General features: G+C 39.6%; 1 protein-coding gene across 1 annotated transcript in view; it reads left to right on the top strand.

The window, feature by feature from the left end:
• AFF2 (ALF transcription elongation factor 2) overlaps positions 1-24,301 on the top strand; it is a 318,848-nt gene that overhangs the window by 210,860 nt on the left and 83,687 nt on the right. Inside the window, exon 8 of the mRNA XM_069464177.1 lies at positions 7,097-7,193. Within this exon, the coding sequence (XP_069320278.1) occupies positions 7,097-7,193 (97 nt within the window). The remainder of the gene's footprint in view (positions 1-7,096; positions 7,194-24,301) is intronic.

Below are 24,301 nucleotides of genomic sequence, written 5' to 3'. Positions count from 1 at the left end.
TTGGCTTATGTATGCAATATAGATATAAATCCATATGTACCACATATATAATGCACCTAGAGAAAAGATAGGTACTCTTTCTTCCTACTATTGTTTTTTTTTATGAACTTAGCACTCTGGCCAAACAGACTATTCATCACTAACTGAATATCTGAGATAGATATTATTTTTATTCCCATTGCACAGAGGAATAAACTAAGTTTCAGAGAGGTTAAATAACTTAAGCTCAGGTTCTCTGATTAAATCCTATGCAATATCCATGGAGCCACAATTATCTCGATAAAATGAGGAGACTATACTAGATGAGTTGTTTTCACACTATGTTCCTTGAATCCCTGGGGCTCTCCAAAGCAAACTGCTTTAATCTACTTTTTATTTGGGGTTTCTTTTAAGATTTCATTTGGTGGCATGGGAAAGGATATTTTGAGTTTAAGAGTTTAAAAACCACTGGCTTCAAGCAGGGGTTAGTAAACTTTTTTTCTCTAATTGCCCAGATAGTAAATATTTTAGGCCTTGGTCTCTGTTGCAACTACTCAACCTGGCCATTGTATAATATTTCAAAAGCAGCCATAGGTGATACATAATAAATGGGAGTGGCTGTGTTCCCGTGAAATTTTATTTATGGATAGTGCAATCTGAGTTCCATATAACTCTCATGTGTCATGAAATATTATTATTTTGATTTTTTCAACCATTTAAAAATATAAAAACTGTTCTTCACTCGTGGGCAGTATGGTAACAGAGGGAGGGCTGCTTTCGGCTGGGGGCTGCAGTTGGCCAATTCCTGTACTAGATGGTCTCTAAGGGAACTCCTAGTTCTCACTCGAAGGAACCCAGGTATATAATGAGCTGTCCATTTTCTGCAACCCCTCAAGGGCCATCAGCTACAGAAGATACTCCTTCCCTGGCCCATATGCCCATGACAACGTGTACAATCCAGTTTAGTTCATAACACTGGGTCAGAGGGCCCCATCTGATAGATCTTGAAGATTTGTCCCTATAAAGTATAGTACAGATTTTCAAACTGGTTGTCACTGCCACAGCCCTCACACTGGGGTTTTCCAGGATTCCCAGTGAGGTAGTCATTGAATCAAAAACTTTTAAGTTAAAACCTGGGAAAAATGAAATGCAGCTCCTCCTGAGGAAAAAAAAGGCTGAGCATCTTTGCCTCAGTGAAACAGAATGAATGCCCTGAAAAATATCACCGTTTCTTCCTTATCATCTGCCTTAATAACCAAAAAGAAAAAAAATGATTCAATGCTGTAGAGACTACAAAGCACTAGATAGGAGAATATATACTTCCCTGAGTAATTGTAAACTAGTCATGTTTAATTCCTTCCAGCTTACTTTATGAAGAGGAAGTGTCCTTTAAGGAGTCAAGAGAGCTAAGTTACTATTGTAGAAGAGGGCCCACAGGAAGACTTTGCCTACTGAGATGGAGCAAGTCCTCAGGCATCCCTCAGACTCTCTGGGCTGTGGTATTTTCCCCAAACTCAGCTATGTTATTCATTTGGAAACAACATAAACTTACTCTGATTGTTATCAGCTCTGGGTATTCAGGAAGACAATGATATTTCAGGCTGGTAACCAGAAGACTCCAAACTATCTGGGCCAGAGGATATGACTCTTCATTTTTGCTAGGAGCCTATGAAACCCAAGTGAAACAGCCCCCTCCCTCTCCTGTATGACAGAGGTAGCAGCACTGGTTCTGTCTCTAACACTATTGAAACTACAGTCTTCAAGTGTGAACTATTATAGAGAACAAAACTTTGGCTACTGAGTGGAAGGTACAGTAAAGCACATGGCAACTCCTAACTGGAAGAATGTTCTCACAGTTAAAGAAAGTGAACAGAAGGATATTTTCAGCTACCCATCAGACAAAGGCTGTATGGCCATATGTTGAGGATGTCATAGATATCTCCATTAGGTGATTAGGTGACATGGTGACACAGGGACACAGTGAAACAGATAGCATTTACAAGCACTTGCAACTATAAGAGCCAGGGTACATCTGAGAATTGGCCACCAACATTGCTGCTAGCACCATAGATACCTGAAAGCTGGAACCTAGCCAGTATCAAGTGATGCTGGCTAGGAACACCATTTTGTAGTTCACCAAAAGGCACCATGTAGGCTTGTGAGCTCTGAGAACAACTCAGGGTCCTGATGGTTGTTTCTCTGCAAGGATTCTGGATCAACTAACAGTTGATCTATTAAGCTCAGTCTTATATACAAAACTTAGGGCCAGGTGTGTGTAGGAACTGCCTCCTGAGAATGTCAGGCCCAAAGGCAAGGTGCTCAAAGTGTGCAAAACTTCCAGTGGGAGCCATACCTGGTTCATTTCTCTGGATCTACAGGTAGCTCCATAGGTACAAGGTTCAGGACATCAGGGCCACTCTTATTTTTAACTCTCACTTGGAATTGTCTGAGTGTTTCCTTTTGCAACCAGCTTTCAAATCTCCGTTGGGTCTCGAACACTCCAGGAGGCTATCAGGAAACTCAAGACACCCTTGATGGGTTTAGGACATTTCTAGAAGAGTAAATCCAAGCCCTGAGATTTCCCAAACTCCTTAAGGGTCTATGAAGCTCTTCTGATCTGGTCAAGGGCTTCCAGTGATGATTGGTGGTTTAATAACTGTGCCATTCTCTGGGTAACCACCAGAGCTCGTTTTTATTGTTCCTGCTTCTATAACACCACTTATTAGACAATAATAATAATAACAATAATAACCAAGATGAAAGTGATAGCCGCCTATTTTGACTTCTAGGCAATTTGTATAAAAGTTTTTTTTTTTCTAATCCTTCTAAATATCCTCCAGAATGGGTATTATTATTTCCCATTTTAACATGTGAGAAAATTGAGCTTCAAAGAGTTTTATTAACTGAATCAAGAAAGCAAACCCATTAGAAATTCCTGTATTTGAACTCAGGTCTGTTTGGCACTCAAGCCCTTGCTCTTAATCCCATGCTGCCTCAACAAGGGCTTCATATCCATGGAAACTTCTATAATAATGTTTCAATCACTCTGTTTGTTCTTCTTCAAAATCGCCTAAGCATTCCTCTATGTAAATTGGCAAAGTTTATGGGGACTGGTCTTAGGATTTTATGCTTATAATTCACATGGGGCTTGTCACATTATAGTGTCCTAGAATGTTCCAATGCAAAGAGCCCTTGGAGGCCATCAGGTTCAGCTTGAGGCCCTGACAATTAGGGACAGAGAAAATCTTCTTTTGGTTCATTCTATCTCATCTGCCCCAAATTTCATTATAAGAGTTTTTATAGGATCATCTCCTCAGGGCAAGGACTTGGTTTTTTGAACACATTTTTAAGGACTGTTCAATTTCTTAATACTATAGAAATTATAGGTCATAGTAATAATAAAAACAGAGCATTTTTGCACAAAGACAGACATTGTGAACTACTAGACCCTGAACAAACATCTGACATCACTAAGGAAGTCTACTTGGTTCTGTTTTCATTTAATTGAAAAGTTGAACAACAGTTGCTGTTTTTTTTTTCTTAAGATACACACAGGCATTCATTTATAGGAGCATGCTTTTTTACATTTTGTGATATCCATGTGTGATGAATTTGTCTATGGAATTATAACCTTATGAAAAGAGATTACCATTTTTCTGCTGAGACAACCTTAACTGCAATGGATATGAATGGTGTTGCTATAATAATTAAATCCAAAATCTTTCATAATCCTGTGCTTTCCCTAGAGTAATGTTCAGCATTAGCCAAGAATGAAAACGCAAACAAGTACATGTATATTCAATAATAAAGCTTAACAGGTCAGGGAAGAAGTGGAATGAAATGAATGCCTAACACCTCCAGAGATAACTAATGGTAGTGTGCCTTCCTAGCCTTCCTAGTTACTTCCTTGACTTGTATTTACCGGGACTTGAATATATACATCAAATTGTCCTTTATTAACAACCAAATTCATATCAAGCTTGTTGCATGGTGGGGGGTGTGTTTAATGTCAAACACTATGTAGATTGGCTGCCTATTTTCAGAAGTGCACATTGGAGGGTATTTCATTTCTATGTTAAAACCATATAGAGTTGATTGAAGAGTAAAATAACTGCTGAGTTCAGGCTTCCGTGCTCTGGCTCTGGATGTGCTAGTTCTAGCCAAAGAGAGCAGCCTGAAGACCATAAGCCCATTTCTAGATCTGGCCTTGAGATACCTTTAGATATTTCCCAAGTCACCATGGCTTACCTTCAGATTGTTCAGCAAATTAAAAGAAGAGTAAAGGTACATGGAGACTTCTGCTTGTGATTACTTGTTAATAGTATTAATAATGTTCATTATTTCCAACTGAAATGATTGATATATTTCCAAACTAATTGTAGCCTGCATTAATTTTTATGCTTTCATAAGGCAATTTCACATGCATTAGCTCCTATTCTGCTCACCACCACCCTCCTGTGAGAAAGCCAAAGGGACACAAATGAGGCTCAGAGCTGATTTATGACTAGCCAGCAGTTGAATTCAAATATCTTGACTTCATGTTAACATGTTTTGTGAAGGTTTCTGTTGTTGCTGTTGGTTTTATTTAATATGCCATCCTTTATAAGTTATACTCTCTAGGAAAACATTGTGTACTCTCACATTCTGGCTGAAGATGATCTGAGTTCCATGTTTGCTTCCATGATTTCTATCTATATGGCCACAAATAAGTTCCTTAACCTCCCTAAGCCTCAGAGTCTCCATCTGGAAGGTGGGCCTAATAACAGCACCTCTTTCACAGGGTCATTGCAAGGACCAAATTCCATGCTTCCGGTCGAATACTTAGGACTTTCTCTGACACAGAGAATGGCCCTTCTAGATGCAGGAATCATTTATTATTTATGTTTCCATATACTTAGATATAAATTAACATGTAGATATTCCCTACATGTTGGAAAATGAAGCCTTTAATAACAAATATAGGTACTTTTTAAATATTTTAGTTTTATAGCTTGTAAGAATGTTACAGTCTTCATTTCCCACATTATGTTGTAAAGAATTATTTGTTCAGAGTCATAAGCCTGCAACTGCAAAAGAAATACCATGATACATTTTTTTTCTCCTTCTCCAAGATCGTCAAAACATCCATTAGTCTCTTGAAGGACAGTCATAAGTCCTGCAAATTTAGTTTATCTGAAACCAACTCTAACAGTTGTCCTTCCCACCAATCATCCTTTTTATCAGTCTTTGCTTTGCAGACCTCAAAGAACACATCCTGGTCCTGTGTGACTGAGTATGAAAGTGGGGAAACTGTGCTTTCTTTGGAGAGTTATTGGATACCCACTCCCACCTGAATCTCTTTCTAACATTTGAACATAACCCCTAAAGTAATGTTTTCTCCTATTTATCAAATTAGAAGCTGCCCTTTCCCTTCAAGCTTCCCTTCTGGAAAAATACACAGGTGGGAATCCAGAGATGGGAATTTTAGGATTGGCTCTAGCACTAACTAGCTGTATGACCATGTGCAAAGCAGTTCACCTCTCTGAACCTTCCATTCCTTGTCTGGAGAATGACGCCAGTGGGAAGATGCTGTGAAGAACAGGGAGATGAAAGAGCTTCCCCCTCCCCCTACATGGAAATTAGGGACTAGTGAGGGACTCAGTGGGAAGCAGTGCTGTGATCCAGCCAGAGCTTGAGCTTCGGCAGAGGCAAAAGATCTGCTTTCTGAGATGAAGGTTCTTTCTAGGAACCTTTTGTGGAAGAAGTGGGATCTGACTTGGGCTATGGAGGAAAAATAGGATTTCCAGAGTTGAAGAAGGGAATTCTCTCCTGGGAGCTGAGCCAGATGCTGAGCTAGAAGCCAGAAAGAGCAGCACATGCTTGGGAAATGGTAATTGGTCCAGAGAGGCTGAGACTGTCACCTCTTGAAGCCTTAGGATGGGGTCTAAAGTTGTATTTACTAAATAAAACATGAAAACCAATTGGTCTTTGAAGGCTGTTTCACTGGACTTTTAAGATAATAAGCCATTTCTCCTGCTGTAGTTCACACTTGGAGATAGATGAAATGGTACTGGAATTCATACCCTTGTAGAAACAAAAGGCTCTGTGTGTTCCATAAACAATTTTGAAAGTGCTAGTTCATCACCAAAGTCCACACCAGTCATATTTTTCAGGTGCCTTGCCTTAGGAGAGAAAGATTTCTTTTTTTTTTTTTTTTTTTGAGACAGAGTCTCACTCTGTTGCCCAGGCTAGAGTGAGTGCCATGGCGTCAGCCTAGCTCACAGCAACCTCAAACTCCTGGGCTCAGGCGATCCTCCTGTCTCAGCCTCCCGAGTAGCTGGGACTACAGGCATGCACCACCATGCCCGGCTAATTTTTTCTATATATATTTTTTAGCTGTCCATATAATTTCTTTCTATTTTTAGTAGAGATGGGGTCTCGCTCTTGCTCAGGCTGGTCTCGAACTCCTGAGTTCAAACGATCCGCCCACCTCGGCCTCCCAGGAGAAAGATTTCTTATCCGCATCATGGGCTTACATCTTTTGGATCAAATTTTACAGGAAGAGATCAGTCATATTTCAAAAGGTTAATGACTGGCTATTTCTCGCCCAGCTCTTTTGTGGCCACCAAGCTACCCAGCAACAGAGGGCACTGAAAGGCAGTAGAAGTTCACTGGGCCTTTTGCCTCTGTCGTCCAGAGAGCCCCAGCAGGCTTCGACAACAGCCTCTAGAGCTAGGGGCTGTTATCATGCCCTTGTTCTTTCATGGGAGGCTCAGAGCACCTTGTCCTGTGGAGATTCAATGCCACGTCCCACCTATATAGTGATTGATCAGTACATTTATTGCACTTTTAGTAGTAAAAATACACAGACTCCAGTCATCTCTGGAGATGCTGAAATAGTCTTTTTTCCCTCTTGATTTAGGGGAAGGTAGAGAGGGAAGATGTGTGCAGAGTATGACATAAATATAAGAGCGCAAATATCTAATTAGCTGAAAGAATCTTGGTTCCCTCTGCACCTTTGACAGAATTGCAGCTGTCAGATTGTAGCTCCAATATTTTATCCTCATTACACGATGTATGTGAGGATGATTTAGAAAAGCCTCCTTCTAACTTGAACGCCATTCTGATTTCTTTGTAGGATGCTTGAGGATGACCTGAAGCTGAGCAGTGATGAGGATGACCTGGAGCCTGTGAAGACCTTGACCACTCAGTGCACTGCCACTGAGCTCTACCAGGTAGGAAGAGCTTAGGGCTTGGTTTGGGGCCTGAGGGGAGGGGGCAAGAAGAACTAGAATGGTTTTGACATCCACAAGCTTCCCCTGCTTCACCTCTGGGCTTTGGGGAGAAGGAAAGAAGAAAAGATGGGCATAGTGTTCTAAAACAGACCAAATTAGCTCATGCTTTCATTAAAGCTATAGTAAGGAAATGCTGGGCTCTTTAAAACTGCTTTCACCTCCTCTCTCTACTTTTCATACACAAATACTGGTCGTCAGTAAGCAATAGAGATTGTCTTGCCCTCTCTTGCACTACTCACTGTCTTGCACAAGGTGTAACTTTCCTTTGGTTATTCCAGTGTGAGGCGTAGAGCCTACACTCATTAATTTAGGTATAAATGTGACTGCTCCATTCACCTTTCCCAGATGCACTGCTTCAGAATGCAGCTGAGAATCAATACCCACCATCTTGCTGCTTACACGACCCTTCAGGCAAAAGGCATTTGGGAGAAAACTTGCTTCTGCCCTTGTCTCCTTCTATTCTGCATTATGAGTATTGACAATATTTTACCACCAAATGAGATGGCAGGAATGTATGTTTTCAGTATTTCCAATGAGACTGGACTTCATGATTTGAAAAGGCCAAGTATCATTTATAACTCATGAGAATGGCAATGTAGTGTGTGCTGTCAACGATACTTGTGCATTTTCTCTGTGCAAGAGAACTGTCTCAAATGTATGGTCTTTCTGGATGTGCTTATAACCTCAAATAAGGAATACAGAAATATTGCCTTTTTTTAAAGCCAATACCTGGCCAAGGCCTTCCATCAGTGAAGTCTGATAAGGTATAAAAATGAAGCAGACCATTTTTATTTTATTTTATTTTATTTTTTTGAGACAGATTCTCACTTTGTTGCCCAGGCTAGAGTAAGTGCCGTGGCGTCAGTCTAGCTCACAGCAACCTCAAACTCCTGAGCTCAAGGGATCCTCCTGTCTCAGCCTCCCGAGTAGTTGGGACTACAGGCATGCACCACCATGCCCGGCTAATTTTTTCTATATATATATTTTAGCTGTCCCTATAATTTCTTTCTATTTTTAGTAGAGATGGGGTCTCGCTCTTGCTCAGGCTGGTCTCGAACTCCTGAGCTCAAACGATCCGCCCACCTCAGCCTCCCAGAGTGCTAGGATTACAGGCGTGAGCCACCGCGCCCGGCCTAAACAGACCATTTTTAAAGACTGCTCATGCACTGGTATTTCAAGGTAGTGGACAAATATGGAATTCTATATTCACTAAATATTTCATAAGGAGGAGCATGCAAAGAAAAGCTTATCTATGGTTGTATGCCACACTAGAATGTCTGCCATTCTGCTATACTTTTAAAATCAAATTCATTTTCAATGTTGTATGGCAAAAACTTTCCTCTCTTTTACTTTCTTTACTTTATTGTGTTTGCGTTTTTGATAATATGTAAAAAGTTGCATCTTTGCAAGTTTAGTGCTTTATCAAGAACAAGCATAAGATGGGTACAGACTATACCGTGCTGGCCTAAGCCAATTTCAAAATTGTTTCCCAGGGGCTTGCTGTACATTTAGTGAATGTAATCAATCCCCCTCCTATTTGAGTCATGAGCTTCATAGCAAAGGTAAAATGCACACTTAATTTCTGATGACTGCCATGTCTGCTGTCTGCATTTAATACAACAATGACAAGAGCATCATATTTGTAAGTAAAACAAAAACCAATACCAAAAAAATCCTAGATCCTTGATTTTGACAGATGAAAAGTTACTTTTTAATGGAAATGTTTAAAGCAGAATTCAACAATAAGTGAAAGTACATTTTGCACATTGACTTCCTCTCTATGTGATTACATAAGCCCAGTCTGCTTTTTAGTTTATAAAGTTGTTGTTTTCTGTATTTACCTTAAAAATGACATTGGGTCTGTTGGCCCAAATCATCTGGAGTTTTAGGATATATGTGTTGACTTTACATAAATGATGAGACCCTCAGATGCTCAGAATGGCTGAGTTGGAAACTTTTCATGACATGCTGCCCTTAGAGGTCATGCCTTCCTCAGTGAGGCTTAGGCTCTCAGTTAAAATGTGATGGGAGGTTGAACTGGGGGATCCAAGTTGAGGCAAAATGACAACTTCTTCCACCTAGCTGAGTCCAGGAAGTAAAAAGTGGGCACAAGATTATAAACATTTGCAAATGAGCCCTCCTTTTAGAGTTTGAAGTTTTGTTAAAAGGCCTGGAAGGCTCTAGACCAAAAAAAGAGAATACTTGTACAATAGTGGTAGCAATAATGCTAGCAGTGTTTGCTGAGCTCTGGCTTTATCAGTCCTAACACACTTTTTCAAAGACGTATGGGTTGAAATCACCTTCTTTTATTTTTTATTGTGGTAAAATTCACATAACATAAAATTAACCATTTTAAAGCATACAATTCAGTGACATTTAGTACATTCACAAGGCTGTGCATCCATCACCAGTTCCAGAATATTTTTATCATCCCAATTGGATATACTTACCCATTAAACAGTCACCCTCCATTCTTTCCTCTCCCTAGCCCCTGACAACCACTAATCTACTTTTTTGCCTTGTAAAAACAGCTTTATTGAAATATAATTCACATACTATAAAACTTACCTAATCAATGTGTACAATTCAATGGCTTTTAGTATATTCACAGAATTGTCTATCCATTACCACAATCAATTTCAGAACACTCATCACTTCCAAAAAGAAACCACACACCCCTTAACCACCACCTCACAATCTTCTCATCCTGCAAGCTTTAGGCAAATACTAATCTGATTTCTGACTTTATAGATTTACCTACTCTAGACATTTCATATAAATGAAATCCTACAGTCTATGGTCCTTTGTGACTGACTTCTTTCTCTTAGTATAATGTTTTCAAGGTTCATCCATGTTGTAGCACATATCAGTACTTTATTTCTTTTAATTGACTAATAATCTCATTTTATAAATATACCATATTTTATTTATTCATTAATCAGCTGATAAATATTTGGATTATTTTCACTTTTTGGATGTTACGAATAACACTGTTATGAACATTTGTACATAAGGTTTTGTGTGGACACGTTTCATTTCTCTTGAATCTGTTATAGTTAGAAGTGTAATTGCTAGATCCTATAGTAACTTTATGTTTAACCATTTTGGAAACTATGACACTGTCTATCAAAGCATTTACCAAAGCACTTACATTCTCACCAGAAGTGCATGAGAGTTCCAATTTCTCCACCTCCTTGCCAGCACTTGGTATCATCTGTCCTTTTTATTATAGCCATCTTAGGTTATGCAGTGGTATTTCATGATGGTTTTGATTTGCATTTCCCTATAACTAGTTATGTTGAACATCTTGTTATGTGCTCATCGACTATTTGTGTATATTCTTTGGAGAAATATCTCGTCAGATCCTTTGCCCATTTTTAATTGGGTTATTTCATTTTTTGATATCAAATTGTAACATATATATTTTAAGGAATCTCAATATGTAAAAACTTACAATTAATTAATATATATTGAGCACCTGCTATGTGCAGTTTAGGGCAGTGCCATGTGTGCAGAAGACAAGGAAAACATGTGCCAAGAAGCTGGCAATTACTAAGGGGACGGGGTGTGAGACAAACTAGTAGAGGAAAATCCTATTGGGCTAGAAAATCAGAAAGGGCTTCATGGAAAAATTGGTATTTGTGATAGGTCTTTTAAAGTAGGGAGAACTTTGAGAGACAGAGAGATGTGGAGGGCATTTCAGGCAGAGAGAACAGCACAAAGGGGGCACAAGGACACTGGTGTTCAAGACATGAAAGGAGAACAGTAAGTAGTTGTTTAGCTAGAGAATGGAATGAATAAAAGGTTAGATGATGAGGCTGGGAAAGGTTAGACAGGAACACATTTTGGAGGCTTAAGTGTTCAACTCTCTAAATCAGTGGTTCTCAATCAGGAGTAATTTTGGCCCCCAGAGAATATTTGACAATGTCTAGAGATATTTTTGGTTTTCATACCTGGAAGTGCTACTATCAGTAGGTAGAGCCCTGGGATGGTGCTAAACATAATCTACTTTTGTCTCTATGGATTTCCCTACTTCATATAAGTGAAATCCTGCAATATTTATCCTTTTGTGTCTGGCTTCTTTCACTTGCCATAATGTTTTCTAGGTTCTTCCATGTTGTAGCATATATCAGTACTTCATTCTCTTTTACGGCTAAGTAATATTTCATTGCATGAATAAACCACATTTTGTTTATCCATTCATCAATTGATGGATATTTCAGTTGTCTCCGCCTTTTTGCTATTGTGAATAGTGCTGATATAAAACTTTGTATACAAGTTTTTGCATGGACATATGTTTTCAGTTCTTTTGGATCTGTACCTAGAAGTGGAATTGCAGAGTTACATGGTAATTCTACATTTAACTTATTGAAGAATCACCAAAATCATTTTTTTTAGATAATGTAGTGCCATGTAGATAATATAGTACTATTCCCTCAACTTATAATCGGGACAGTCGCACTCCAGAAATATCAGGAGGAGGAGTACTGAGACTGCCGTCTTTGGAGCCACCCTTGCTATGTGCCAGGCACAGCTTAGATGCTCTGTCTCATTTGAACCTCACAGCAATCCCTAGAGTTAGTTTTGAGCCTTCTGTCTGTGCAAGAGAATTGCAGAATCATTCTATTGGGAGCATAGCAACTGCGGGGAAGCATGAAAACAAATACAAAAAAGCATGTGCCCAAGGGCCCAGACCGCACCGTTGGTTTGAGCTGACATTATGGTTAGAAATTTCTCAGAACCCAGTGGCTACATCCATGCAGACACAGCCCAATAAAAAAAGGAGACATGCTTTCTGAAGATATCCCTGAATCATCTAATCCATATCATCTCACCCTGACTCATGTGAGGAAACTCAGATTGTCCAGATTTAGTAAATATACTCTGGTTCTTTTTCAAACAGCTCCTAAGACCTTATGGTATGGTTTGGAGCATAAAGAATCCCAAAAGAATACATTTCAAATGAATGTATGAAAATAAAACACAGGATCCAGATGTGTCAGTTTCTAACTTGGTGTTTGGGTCCCAACTATTTTATAATCAGAACAGCCTACCTTTTCCTGCCCCACCACTGCCACCTTCCATAGCAGTATCAGCACAGAAACCCACAGAGCAAGTGGGATGTGTTTAAATGCTAAGTACTATTGCCTCAAATGGCAAAATGGTGCATGAGGCTAGAATGGGAATATAATAATATATAAATTAAAGATGCCAGATGGTTAGCCAGGGAGACTCAGGGTTATAAGAAAACATTTTAAACATGAGATTTCACCTTCTAATGACTCCTTTAAAGTCAGAAATGCACCATCACATATATACATGGTTTCAATGAAGACACAATAGAGATTGTAGCCTGCAAATGTTTATTAAAAGCCTGCATGTTCTCTTCACATCCCTCATTGCATTTTGCTCTCTTGGTTGGGACTATTTGGGAAGCAGACATGTCCATGCTGTGTTGTAAGGTGGTGTGGCAATGCTGGGACAGTGTAGGCAGGCACTTGAGAGTATAGCAGTGTAGTTGGACAAACATTGATTTGAATCCTAGCTCTGCTGCTTTCAAACTGGATGAGCTTGGGCAAAAGGTCTAAGTGCATATAAAACAGAGGTAGCAATAGCACCTACTTCATTGGATCATACTGGTATTTAATGATTAGTTGAATCAGTATAGACAAAATCACTTGACACTGTGCTTAGCACATAGTAAGTGCTCACCAGTTTATGTGCTAATCATCATCATCATTACTGCTTCTAATAACAATTTAAAAAGTCTATATTTACTTTCCATTTTCTTATAAGGAATGGGATGTTAAAGACGGCTGCTGAATTTTCCAGCCTGTATGTGGCAAACTTGAATGAAAAGTTTCTGCCTTGTCCTAGCAGTTACTAGCTGTATGTGCCTTGCACAGAGGAATATAGTCATTAAGAGCACAGGTTTTTAGAATAGAGAAGCTTGGACTTCAAGCCCACCCCTCATATACTAGCGGTATCACATTGGGCAAGTCACCTAACACTGCGGTCCCCAGCCCCTGGGCCACAGACCCGTATGGGCCCATGGCCTATTAGGAACTGGGCCACACAGCAGGAGGTGAGCAGTGAGTGAGCAAGCAAAGCTTCATCTGTACTTATAGCTGCTCCCCATCGCTCACATCACCACATAAGCTCTACCTCCTGTCAGATCAGTGGTGGCATTATATTCTCATAGGAGCATGAACCCTACTATAAACTGCACATGTGAAGGATCTAGGTTGCGGGCTCCTTATGAGAATCTAATGCCTGATGATCTGAGGCAGAGCTGAGGCGGTGATGCTAGTGCTGGGGAGCGGCTACAGATACAGGCTATCACTAGCAGATAGGCTTGACTACACAATAAATGTAATGTGCTTAAATTGTCCCAAAACCATATCCCCTCCCCCTGTGGAAAAATTTTTTCCCATGAAACCAGTACCTGGTGCCAAAAAGGTTGGGGACCGCTGGCTTAACATCTCTAAGTCTCACATCTCTCAACAACCAACTAGGTAAACCAGTCTTGTCTAATTCATAGGAGTATTGTGAGGATCAAATGATGATAGTATACAAGAAAATGCTTTGAAAACCATAAGCCCTACACAAATAGGTGGTTATTCTTTCTTGTGGCCCTTTTAAACATTAACTGGTAGTCCCCTCTTTTGGATCCATAAGGAAATCGACATTGCCCTTCATTTTGCCCTAGATGTCCATAGGGATTTGCTAGGAACTGGATTGAATGTTCTAAGTGGCCCCCAAAGGCATCCACCAAATAGGAACAACCTTAACGTACCTCTGAACCCTGACAACTTTTAAACCAAAGGTCCCAGGAAGAAAGGTTGGATTGACAATGATTCCCCGGGAAACCAAGTCTTCTAGGAAATGACATGTCTCTGAAAGAGTTTCTCTTCAAAGGATTGACATGCGTGGAGAATTGATTCATACCCTTCTGCTGCAGCTCTTACCTTCTCTTTCTAAGTCTCTCTCTGTCCTAGAGAAAGGCTAAAAGCCTCTGATGTGATGCTGTACTCACCCTGGTTCTCTCTCAGGAGCCATCTCTGAATGGAAAATAAATAACCACCTAAATTTGACATTGGACATTGCAAAAATCTAGAACGGTGTTGGAATTGGACATAGTGCTTTTTACTTATTATCTGCATAAGCATGCATGTTGCAATATATATATTTTTAAGTTGGTTATCAATGACATGGTTGGAATTTGGGGGCTGCATGATGTTCATTACCCAGCTGACTGCATTTTTACTTCTTAGCTGCCCCTGTTGGCATCATAGATATAAAATCCAACCCTGGCTTTCCTAATGCAACACTTATTGAATTGCCATTTTCCAGCCAGTCATCCAGGGCAGGAAGTGATGCCCACTGGCATTTCGCTAGGGAGCAGCTTGACCAGGAGGACAGGTTTCTTGGGAGTGGGGACATGTTATGTTCCCTGCATGCCTCCACCTCATACCACCAAACCTTTGGTTTTTTGATCAAATTTTTCTTCGTATGTTTCTCAGGGTTAAGGGAACCCCTGAAAACAAGGAGTTAAACCTGGAATCAATTTTCATTTACAGCTGAGAAGCAGTTATTGATGCTGTGCTTGCAGTTCAATAAAAGATCTAAAGATATAGACCTTGTGCTTCTCTTTCAATATAAGCAGCCTAATCAGTCTCAAATGTTTTTTTAACAAAGAAATTGTATTGACAGCTTTATTAAAATCGCTGTCTTTAAAGTTTTAAGCTATCCACAATTTGACCTATTCCTAAGGCTTCTAGAATGTGTGGTGGTCAAACTCCAGAGCTCCCTCAAGAACATATTCATAGAACCAAGTAAACATCTGCTTAATGTTTCCTTGAATGATATCATGATGTTTGATTTACACAGCTCTAACCCTGTAGTCTGTTGTACTCAGGTGGCAGGCTGATTTGCAATGCCTGGGTTATGAAGCCCAGTTAGATCTAGACATGGCTCTCTCATACCCCAAACATCCCAGATTGGCATTAGAAGCAATAGAATTTAGAAATATAAAGGCCAATAAAGAAATAGATATTGGTAGAAACTGCATTTAGAGCATTTTAACATTAATACCATCTTCTTATTAATGTGAATTAGACTGATACCTTATATGACTTCATTTAGCCCAATTAGAAGTTCAGAAAAAAAAATATGACTGGAAATGTTCAATTAGTTACCAGGTTCAGCTAAAGGACTCTAGATAAAGCTTGGAGTGGTATGTTCATGTTTTATAAGCAGAGCTGTACAATTCAAATTTTCTTGAGCACAAAGACATTCTAATGTGTTGTGTCTGGGTACATTATTTTAAGTAACTCCAGTGTACTCAATTTTATTTAACCCCATCTTTTTTTTTCTATGTAAGGATTACCATAGTTCCCTGTGAAATGTGTACTTAATTCAAAGCAGAGCTGCACCTGAAGTATATGACCACTTACAGAAAAAAAATCTTTTTGGGTCTTCCCCTTTACTTCATCATTCATATATATATATATATATATATATATATATATATGTCTACAGATCTCTACCTCACACACTCAAAAAAAAAAAAGCTTTGTTTAATCTAGATCCTTGATTTTGGTTTTATATTTGATCCAATTTTTTGTTTGTTTTTTGTTGTTTCTGGGCCAGCTTACTGGCTAGGTTGCTATTTGATAATTGTAAGTGAACTAAATTACATAGCTGCTGAAACCTCCACCATTCTGGCAGATTTGGAATGTGTCCCTGATACTTGTGCACACTGAACATTCAAAACAGAGTAGCCAAGTTAAATTGAGAGCCCATTTTTATGTTTTAAGTTTGCTAATGAAAAAGATGCAATAAATTTTACTCCTGCTATCAGCTAGCTCTTTTAAAGTTGATGTGCTGTAGTGAATACATTAGTTGTGACAACAGATATTCTTTCCTGCTGTAATCGGTCCTATTTTGTAGCCACAGTTCTCCCTCATCATGCTGAACAAGTTGTTACCTCCCCAAGATTTCTCTGCATTTCCATTTACTTTGTTATCAGCAGAAAGGCTGGGGAAGGCCTCTTCAGTAATGACATCGATATGGCACACACAGCAAGAGAGGTCAGCCTGTCAAAGCTCTAGAAACAGTAGATGGATTAGGATGAAACTGGGTGCAAAATAACTTTGATAGAGTCTTTTAATGTAAACAGTTTATCTGTCATTGCCTTTCATTGAAATCCCCCACAAAATGATAGAATTTGGGTTGTTACAGCTACAGAATATAGCTGAATAAAATCCATACATTGCCATACTCAAACTCTCCAGCAATTAGAGAATGAGAGGACATTTTAATTTATTCATTAAAGACAGGAAAGTAAATAGGATAACATATAAGGTTAATAGAATAACATTAGCCTTCATATTCCCAAGATTGTGTTTCCCATTTGGCTGTATTAGCATAGAGACTAGATTAATAAGAAACTGCTTAGGGCTTGTATGATGTGATTTTTAATATGCTTGAGGCAAGTCTGTGACTGTTTAGAAACCTACGTGCTGAATTTTTTTCATTGTAATTAGGTCTTCTACCTTTAGTACCAAATATTTTGACTTGGAATCTCCATATAATAGAATGCCTTGAGCATACAGAGGTGCTGTAGACGTACAATGTTTTTACATGTTGTGCTTATCACATGGTCAATAATGACCAAATGCTGGCCAATGTCCATTACACTTTATGGATTATCCATCTATAAGCATTTCAGTTGTGCAGCCAATGGCTCTTTTGCTTAGTTTAGCACTTTTCTCACAATGACCTTAAATCAGACACTGGTGAGGGCATGCTGCTTTCCCCAAGATCCAAATGGAAACAAGAATGGGTATGATCTGTTATTCAGAATAGATGACTCTCATGTATAACAAGGATGACCACAGCCTTTTCATCCACAAAGAGCACACAGCACGGATCTGGCTCTGTGAAGAGGGTGGCAGTGGGAGTAGCAGCTGCCTCTAGGAAGCTGGGGACCATTACATACAGATTTGAACTGAAATACTAGAAGGAGGAGGCCTCACCCTCACTGTGTTGCCCTTGTCACTGCCCCTGGGTTGGAGGAGGTGGCTAAACAATGCTGGTTCTCTCTCCACTCACACCCACCCCCTGTTTGGTCCAAGCATGTTCTTTATTGAAGGTCCTCTCATCACCCCAATTTGGGTCCCAATCCATGGTTGGAGCCTGGAGGTTCAATCTTGGAGTCGTTAGTAAGCAAGCCCCAGGAAATGCACTATGTGTGCCTAAGTTTATGGGATTTTCCAAGTCTTGAGTTTAATCAGGGTTCTAGAATATACCTAGAGCAATATTAACATCTTGAGTGAAAGCATAACAAAACACTTTGACAAACTTAAAATGTAAGATTTTGAAATTTATATGCTGGCTTTGAAAAGTTTGCTGGGGCTTTGGTTTAGGGCTCAAGCATGCTTTACTCTGCCCCTCCAAATGTCTGCAATCTCCTGGAAAAGCCATCAGGCAGGCTGTGAACATTAAGGACCTTGTTCTGCATGGAAAACAGAATCTATCTCATTCTTAAGCAGACATACTTACTTTTCTATTTATCAAGAAAAAGAGCATAAGCATTGCAAGTACACTGAACAATTGTCCAAATTTGAGATTAACCAATCCAAAAATAAACCATTCAAAATGCAAGTGGATGGGCAGACAAAAGAAGCAGAACTTTCCAAAATGTATGGGACCATATCCAATATTTCACATAGCAAATATCTCTTTGGAACATTAGACTAAAAATTTATAAACTTTCTAAAGCTTGTTTCTTGCTAATGGAGGTAGACTCAGGTTCCATATTTAGCCCTGAATCGTGTGTGTGTGTGTGTGTGTGTGTGTGTGTGTATGTGTATGAAATACTCCTTTGTATGTATTATAGCAAAGAATACCAGACCTTAAAATGACCATGGAAAGTCTTTACTCCAGCTTCCTAAATTTCCAGTAAGGAAACTGAGGTACAAAGCAGTCAGTTAGTATTTTGTATATGGATAAAAATGGATATAGCCTCCTCACCCAGAGTATGATGTGCTGTAAAGGGATGGGAAGCCTGATTACTAGAATGCTAAGGATAAAGATGTATCGTCATTATTTGCTTCTAATGTAGGTATTAGAATACATACATCATTGAGTACCTACTATGTATTAATACTACAAACATTCTTCCCATCTTTTTCTGCTTTGACATGGTAGGGAGAAAGCTTCTATTAGGTATTGATTGTGTCGCACGAAAAGACACATGTCATTTTGTGAGGTGTGCCTCCCTAGCATCAGGGGCAAGAGGGCTCAGATTGGTTGGGGGAAAGAAAATTGAATTTTCAAACCCACCAACCCCAGGGGAAGAGTCACCAAGTGCCACTTACATTGGGCCTTCTGATGAAGGAAAATAAACACCTCAAGCCTATACTGAGATGCTTGTGTAGTGTCTCCATACTTACTCCACTTAGAGAATGATTAGTGTTGGTGGATGACTTTTGTGGGTGAAACATGCTTCTTCACCAAAAGCAGTACATTTTTCATTAAGTTACAATAAACCAGAATTTTAGTTATAAAGGAAATCACCAGTCGATGAATGGATCTTACTAAAGGGTTTTCTATCTAGCAAAATAGCCAGCACGAGGGAACAAGGCTTTATGGAATCCATGCACTTCTGAATGCTGTTATCATATCATCTTTGCGCCAGACACTCACAGAACTCCAACTGATTGCCATGTTAGTGAAATGCATGTGCAGGAACAAGTAGGACCTGTTATGCAACAGCTGTTCAACTGGCCATGGCAGGATCTTGAATGGCAGGGTGGGTGATGTTACCCAATGAGCAATAGGAAGCCATGAAGGATTTTGAGAATGAGAGCAATGTGATCAAAGTGGAGCCTTATGAAGATTCATCTTGTAGCCGAGCATAAAATGGGGTAAGAATAGGGAAACTGCTGGAGTAGGGAGAAGGCAGTGGCCATAGTCCTGGTGAGAGACAATAAGGATAAAGCTAGGCAGTAGCTGCAGGAAGAATGTGGAATACACAGGTGGTTACAAGCCTTCTGCCAGAAAGTGGGATAGGAAATTCACCCTGTGAATGCCTCTCCAGGCTTCCTCCTCTTTGGGGTGTGAACAAGAGCCTCATGTTCAGTTGCAGGATGAATCCAGATGCGCATAGGCCTGGAGCTCAGCTCTTCCTCTGGAGGCTTCTTTTTCACTCAATGAAGAGTTTAGGATCCTCCAGCAATTTTTCATATCCAGAGCACAGTGTTCAGGCCTCTCAGATTGCCCAGTTGTTCCTGAATAATTTGTGTCTTCAATGTTTATTAAGTGACTATTAGGTGCAAGACACAGTTCTCTCCACCTGGAACAAATTTTCCCCAATCTCTGCCCGTCAAAATTCTATTCCTGCCCCTGTTATGTGTAGCACAGGCCTATTCCATTGATGCATAGAAAGGAATGAATCAAATTAAAATGTGGGAAGCCCAATGCTCTAAGGATAGGGAACATGTTTTTTGCTTCCTAGAAGTTCAAAGTTCAAATACAGGACGTTTCCATGTACTCTTCCATGCACCTATCCAGAGGGTTAAAAATAGCACATGATGTTCTTCTAAAGATTGCAGTCCCTGGATGTAAAATCAGACATTCAGGCAGGCATCCAGGTGTTGCAAGATGTTGAGTGGTATTTTCTCTTCTTAATCTGCCATCCCGGCTGTGTGTGCTTGCTGCCAGCTGAAACCCCAGCCTGTAGGATACACTGTCTTTTGCTGTTTTACTCATTTCAGTTAAATGTATTTAAACGCTGTAATTAAGCAATTCATTTTTATATTTGGGCAAGTGCTCTCGGTATATGTCTCTTCAATTGATTTAACTAATTCTGTAGGTATTGATTTTAGACCATCTGAATACCCTAATGATGAGTTCATTTGTTAATAGAGGAGTTTCTCTTCTGAACTTAGGCAATCGATGCAATTTACAAATACATGCCACTAGGTTAGGGTATAGATGGGTCTCACAGAACAACCATGTGAAAAGTTTTTTTAAAAAGGCAAAGCAAAACAAAGAGACATAAAACCAATGCAGTTAATTGTTCTTCTGTCTTGTTTCCATATTGGCTAATATCCAGTTATTTGAACTTATCTGAATGGTTGACTTTTCCCTTTTTATCAAGAAACATATTGCAGAGACCTAGCTTGGATGTATCTTCTAGTAGAATGTCAGAGAAAATTGTATAAGTAGGAAATGTAAAAACCATATAGAGCAATACTAATAAAATCACATTTTATGCTTGACTGACAGCATTATTATTGATTATGGAAAAAAGCAGTACCTGAATACAGAGCCTTGTAAAATGATTCTGCTGCTACAATATCTCTAGGCCATCCGAGTGCTCACTTTGACAGTTTCAACATACAGGAAACATATTTCACTGAGCTTGTTTTCTGTAAATCTCAGGAGGGGGCTAATGTCACAAGTCTAGATATAACTATTCAGGGCATGCTTCTTAAAAGCACAAAAAGATTATCTAAATTTTCCATAAATGTAGTATACATGTTTATTGGACTAGAATAGCAATTAATGGCATGTAATTACTGGGACAGAATTACTTTGCCAAAGAATTTTGAAGAAGTTTGATAATTATGGATTATAAGCAAGATTTCTAAGTCACACTTTCTCCCTAAGGAAATATGATGTCATGTGTGCCATGGTGGATGGGACTCCACAGACAGCCACTTTCTTTCCTTCCTTCTTTTTTTCTACCTATTTTTTGTTGTTGGTAGCCTTACATTATATTGTTCATGTAATCCTGTATGATCCCTGAGATGCTTTAGCTTCAGTGCAGCACAAGGATCTTCTACATAAAAGAAATACAAGGTTCTTCTTATTTTTAGGTTTAATGAGTGAGCAACTATGAGCCTGTCTTTAGCCACATCATCCCTCTTAAGGAAATCAATTTGCTGCTTAGCAGGCTACCTCAAACAGTACAGTGCTGGTAATGAGAGAGGAATCAGCTCATAAACACTCCTTGGGATCAGAGAAGTACCTTCACCCTGGCATATAATTTCTCAAAATGCCACATGATGGAGGTGGCCTACCTAGAATAGGATCTTAGGGGCTTCCCCATCCTCAGGGTCAAGGTTAGTGAAAAAGTAAAGGGCCCCTCTGATGGGGTGAGGTGTGGAAGGAGGGACTGCTAAAGGTGAGATCACCTGGAAAATAGGGAGGAATCATGCTAAGCATGAGACAGAGAGAGGCAGAGGCAGAGAGAGAGAGAGCGAGAGAGGTCTGAGTATATGCACATGCACTTGTGCCCCGCCTCAGGTGCCCTGACCTCTCTACCACAAGCCCCCAGGAAGATTCATGGAAGAAGGTATAGGGCCCTCTCCTGCTGGGCTATAGACATGCTGCTAGCAAAATCTAAACACATCAAAGTCTTCTGTGAGTAAGATTTTCCAGACAGAAGCATTCTATTCACCCCAGACCCATTCCTGATGGAGGAAGAACATAGTGATTACTATAACCCTTGTTGGAGTAACCACATAGCCTTGATACTCAAACCTGACTGCTACTCAGTAAGCCCATCAACTATCTGACCACAAAAATCTATACATTAACACCAGTGTAGAAAGCAGTTGCAGTCAAGATTCACTGCATTTGCGTAGCCTGCTGTAGTTTCCAGAGCACTATTGTCAGCGTTGGCTACTTAAGACTACCCTTGATGTAGAAAGGCAGGAATGATTATCTTCATCTTTAAAATGAGGAAACTGAGACTCAGATGTGTTAGTGCCTTGCTAATGCTATAAGTGGCAAAGCTGGGACTAGAACCCAGGTTTTTTAAATTTCTAGCACAGCACTCTTTCCATTCAAGCCTATTGCCTTTCATCGCACCATAATGGGGTATATTCCTTAACATTTTAATTTCTTTTATCATCCTTTATATACTAGAGCTTCCTCAGTGGTGAGATAAGTATCATGTTAGGAAGCCATGGCACAAAATAAGGAGAATATGGGTTTTAAAAAGCATATAGACATTATAAATTAAAGCAGCATGACTGTTAACTCTCTAGCCTCCATTTTCCAATCAGTTTAAATTACTTTAATGTATGTTTTTAAACTCAAAATTAGCTGTAATCCCAGTATGTAACTGTCTTAATGCTTGGCGAATTGCACTATGTCATTTCCTTTTAATTTTCCTCCTTTCACAGCATGTCTCACATTCTGGCACGTGTATCTTGGGGTTGTCATCTCATGTCCCATCATTTCAAAAGAGAAATTCTCTCCTTGTATATTTTGTAGAATAATTCTTATACCTTAAAGGCACATATCACTTGCACACAAATAATTCACTTAAAAACTTTTCTTCAAAGTCTCTTAACGCAATAATTCCTCATAGCATGCCTAAAACAAAGTCAAATTACAGCGAAGTGAAGAACATACATTGTGAGCTGTGTCTCATCTGGTGGAGGCTCCCTGCCACCATTTCGTTTAGAGATTGAAGAGACTGAACAGATTGAGACATGAGTGCATCAGACTGGAGCTGTTGGGACGTTGGAACGATCGTGAGCTCGTTTCCAAAGAAAAGAGAACCTCTCAGCACAAACATTTTCAATCAATAGCCAAGCAACCCAGAAAAATTAATTTAAATGAAGTTACTTTCTTATGATGGCTCTATAAAAAGACATATGTTTCAAAAAAAATTGGCCTCAAACATGATCATGTTCCTCCTGATCAGAGAAAAAATAACTGAGTCTAATTGACAGTTCTGAAGCACAGAGCAGAGAGGACATTTTCAAAAAACATGTCTCTGAATCAAAGCTAGGTTAAGCAATGTCACTTTGATTTCTTCCTTCCCCGTCTTCTGCCAGTGAGATGCTCATGCTATCACACCCAGCATGCTTTAAAAGGAAACCACTTGAATACAGAGCCCATTACTTTGCGATAACCTAAGTCTTCTAGAACAGACTTATTTGGATTCTAAGGAATTGAAAAAAGTGGATTCATGTGATTTCCACCATAATATGTCTTCATCCCACTACCCTATGTTATTCCAAACCAGCCAGACTTGGGGGAGAAAGGGTAGTAAGAAAAGGGCAGATGTGTGTATGTGTGTGCAGATTGGGTCCCACTACCGTAGGAAAGATGTGTGGTTAGTGCTCCCACTCCTTGCCAACACTGCCTCTCCCTTTGGTCATCTGACCTGGCAGAATCTGCACCGACAGCTGTGTTAGCATCCTCTCTGCATGGACAACACAGGGCCAGGCTTTCATATCCTAGATCTATGTGAGAGGTGAGTTGGACCAGCCAGACACATATTTCATGTTTTCTCATTTTCACCTGTTCCCTAGCTTTTTTCCTTTTCTAGCACTTGCCAAAATTCAACCTCAGGCACAGATGGTGAGAAAATGATTTTTGCCTACCAAGCCAAAGAAAGTGCCCAAATATTAATGGTTATTTATCTAGCAACAGAGCCTGAGACTTAATAAACGAAGGCTTAGATTTCCAACTAGCATCTAAATGTGTGGAGTGTTTCATTTTTTAAGAAATTGCTTTTAATCACATTGAGTTGATACACATAGAGGGGTTCAGGATGCCAAATATCACTGGTCACTCAGAACATCAAGTCCATTGTTAGATTATATGTTGTCTCTGTTAAAAGTGGTTGCCTCTGCATTCTAATTATGGCAGTATTCTCTTCTTCTCCTGAGCCCTTACCCACCTCTAGGATTCACAAATGTGAAAGTCCCTGAATGGATATTTTTTAAAAGGGTCTGAACAACCCCAAGATTGTCAAACGGCTGCTTCAGTGCTCTCCATATTAAATGGTATTTCTATAGTTTGTATAGCCTGGAAAAGTCTAGGGGAGTACAAGTTTGGTTCTGATTACATAATTATGCTACAGAAATATGGAAAAAAATCATCACTAAACCCTCCAGGTGCTTAAACAGTTTGATAGACTGTAGCCATTCTGCCATCAGTGCCCCCAGCTGTGTTGCTTAGCAACATTTTAATTCCAGAAGAATCGAAGGAGATGAAATCCCTGTGGAGAGGGA

Source organism: Eulemur rufifrons, chromosome 30, assembly GCF_041146395.1.
Source record: "Eulemur rufifrons isolate Redbay chromosome 30, OSU_ERuf_1, whole genome shotgun sequence".
NCBI classification, from domain to species: domain Eukaryota; kingdom Metazoa; phylum Chordata; class Mammalia; order Primates; family Lemuridae; genus Eulemur; species Eulemur rufifrons.
This window is presented reverse-complemented; position numbering and strand designations above follow the sequence as displayed.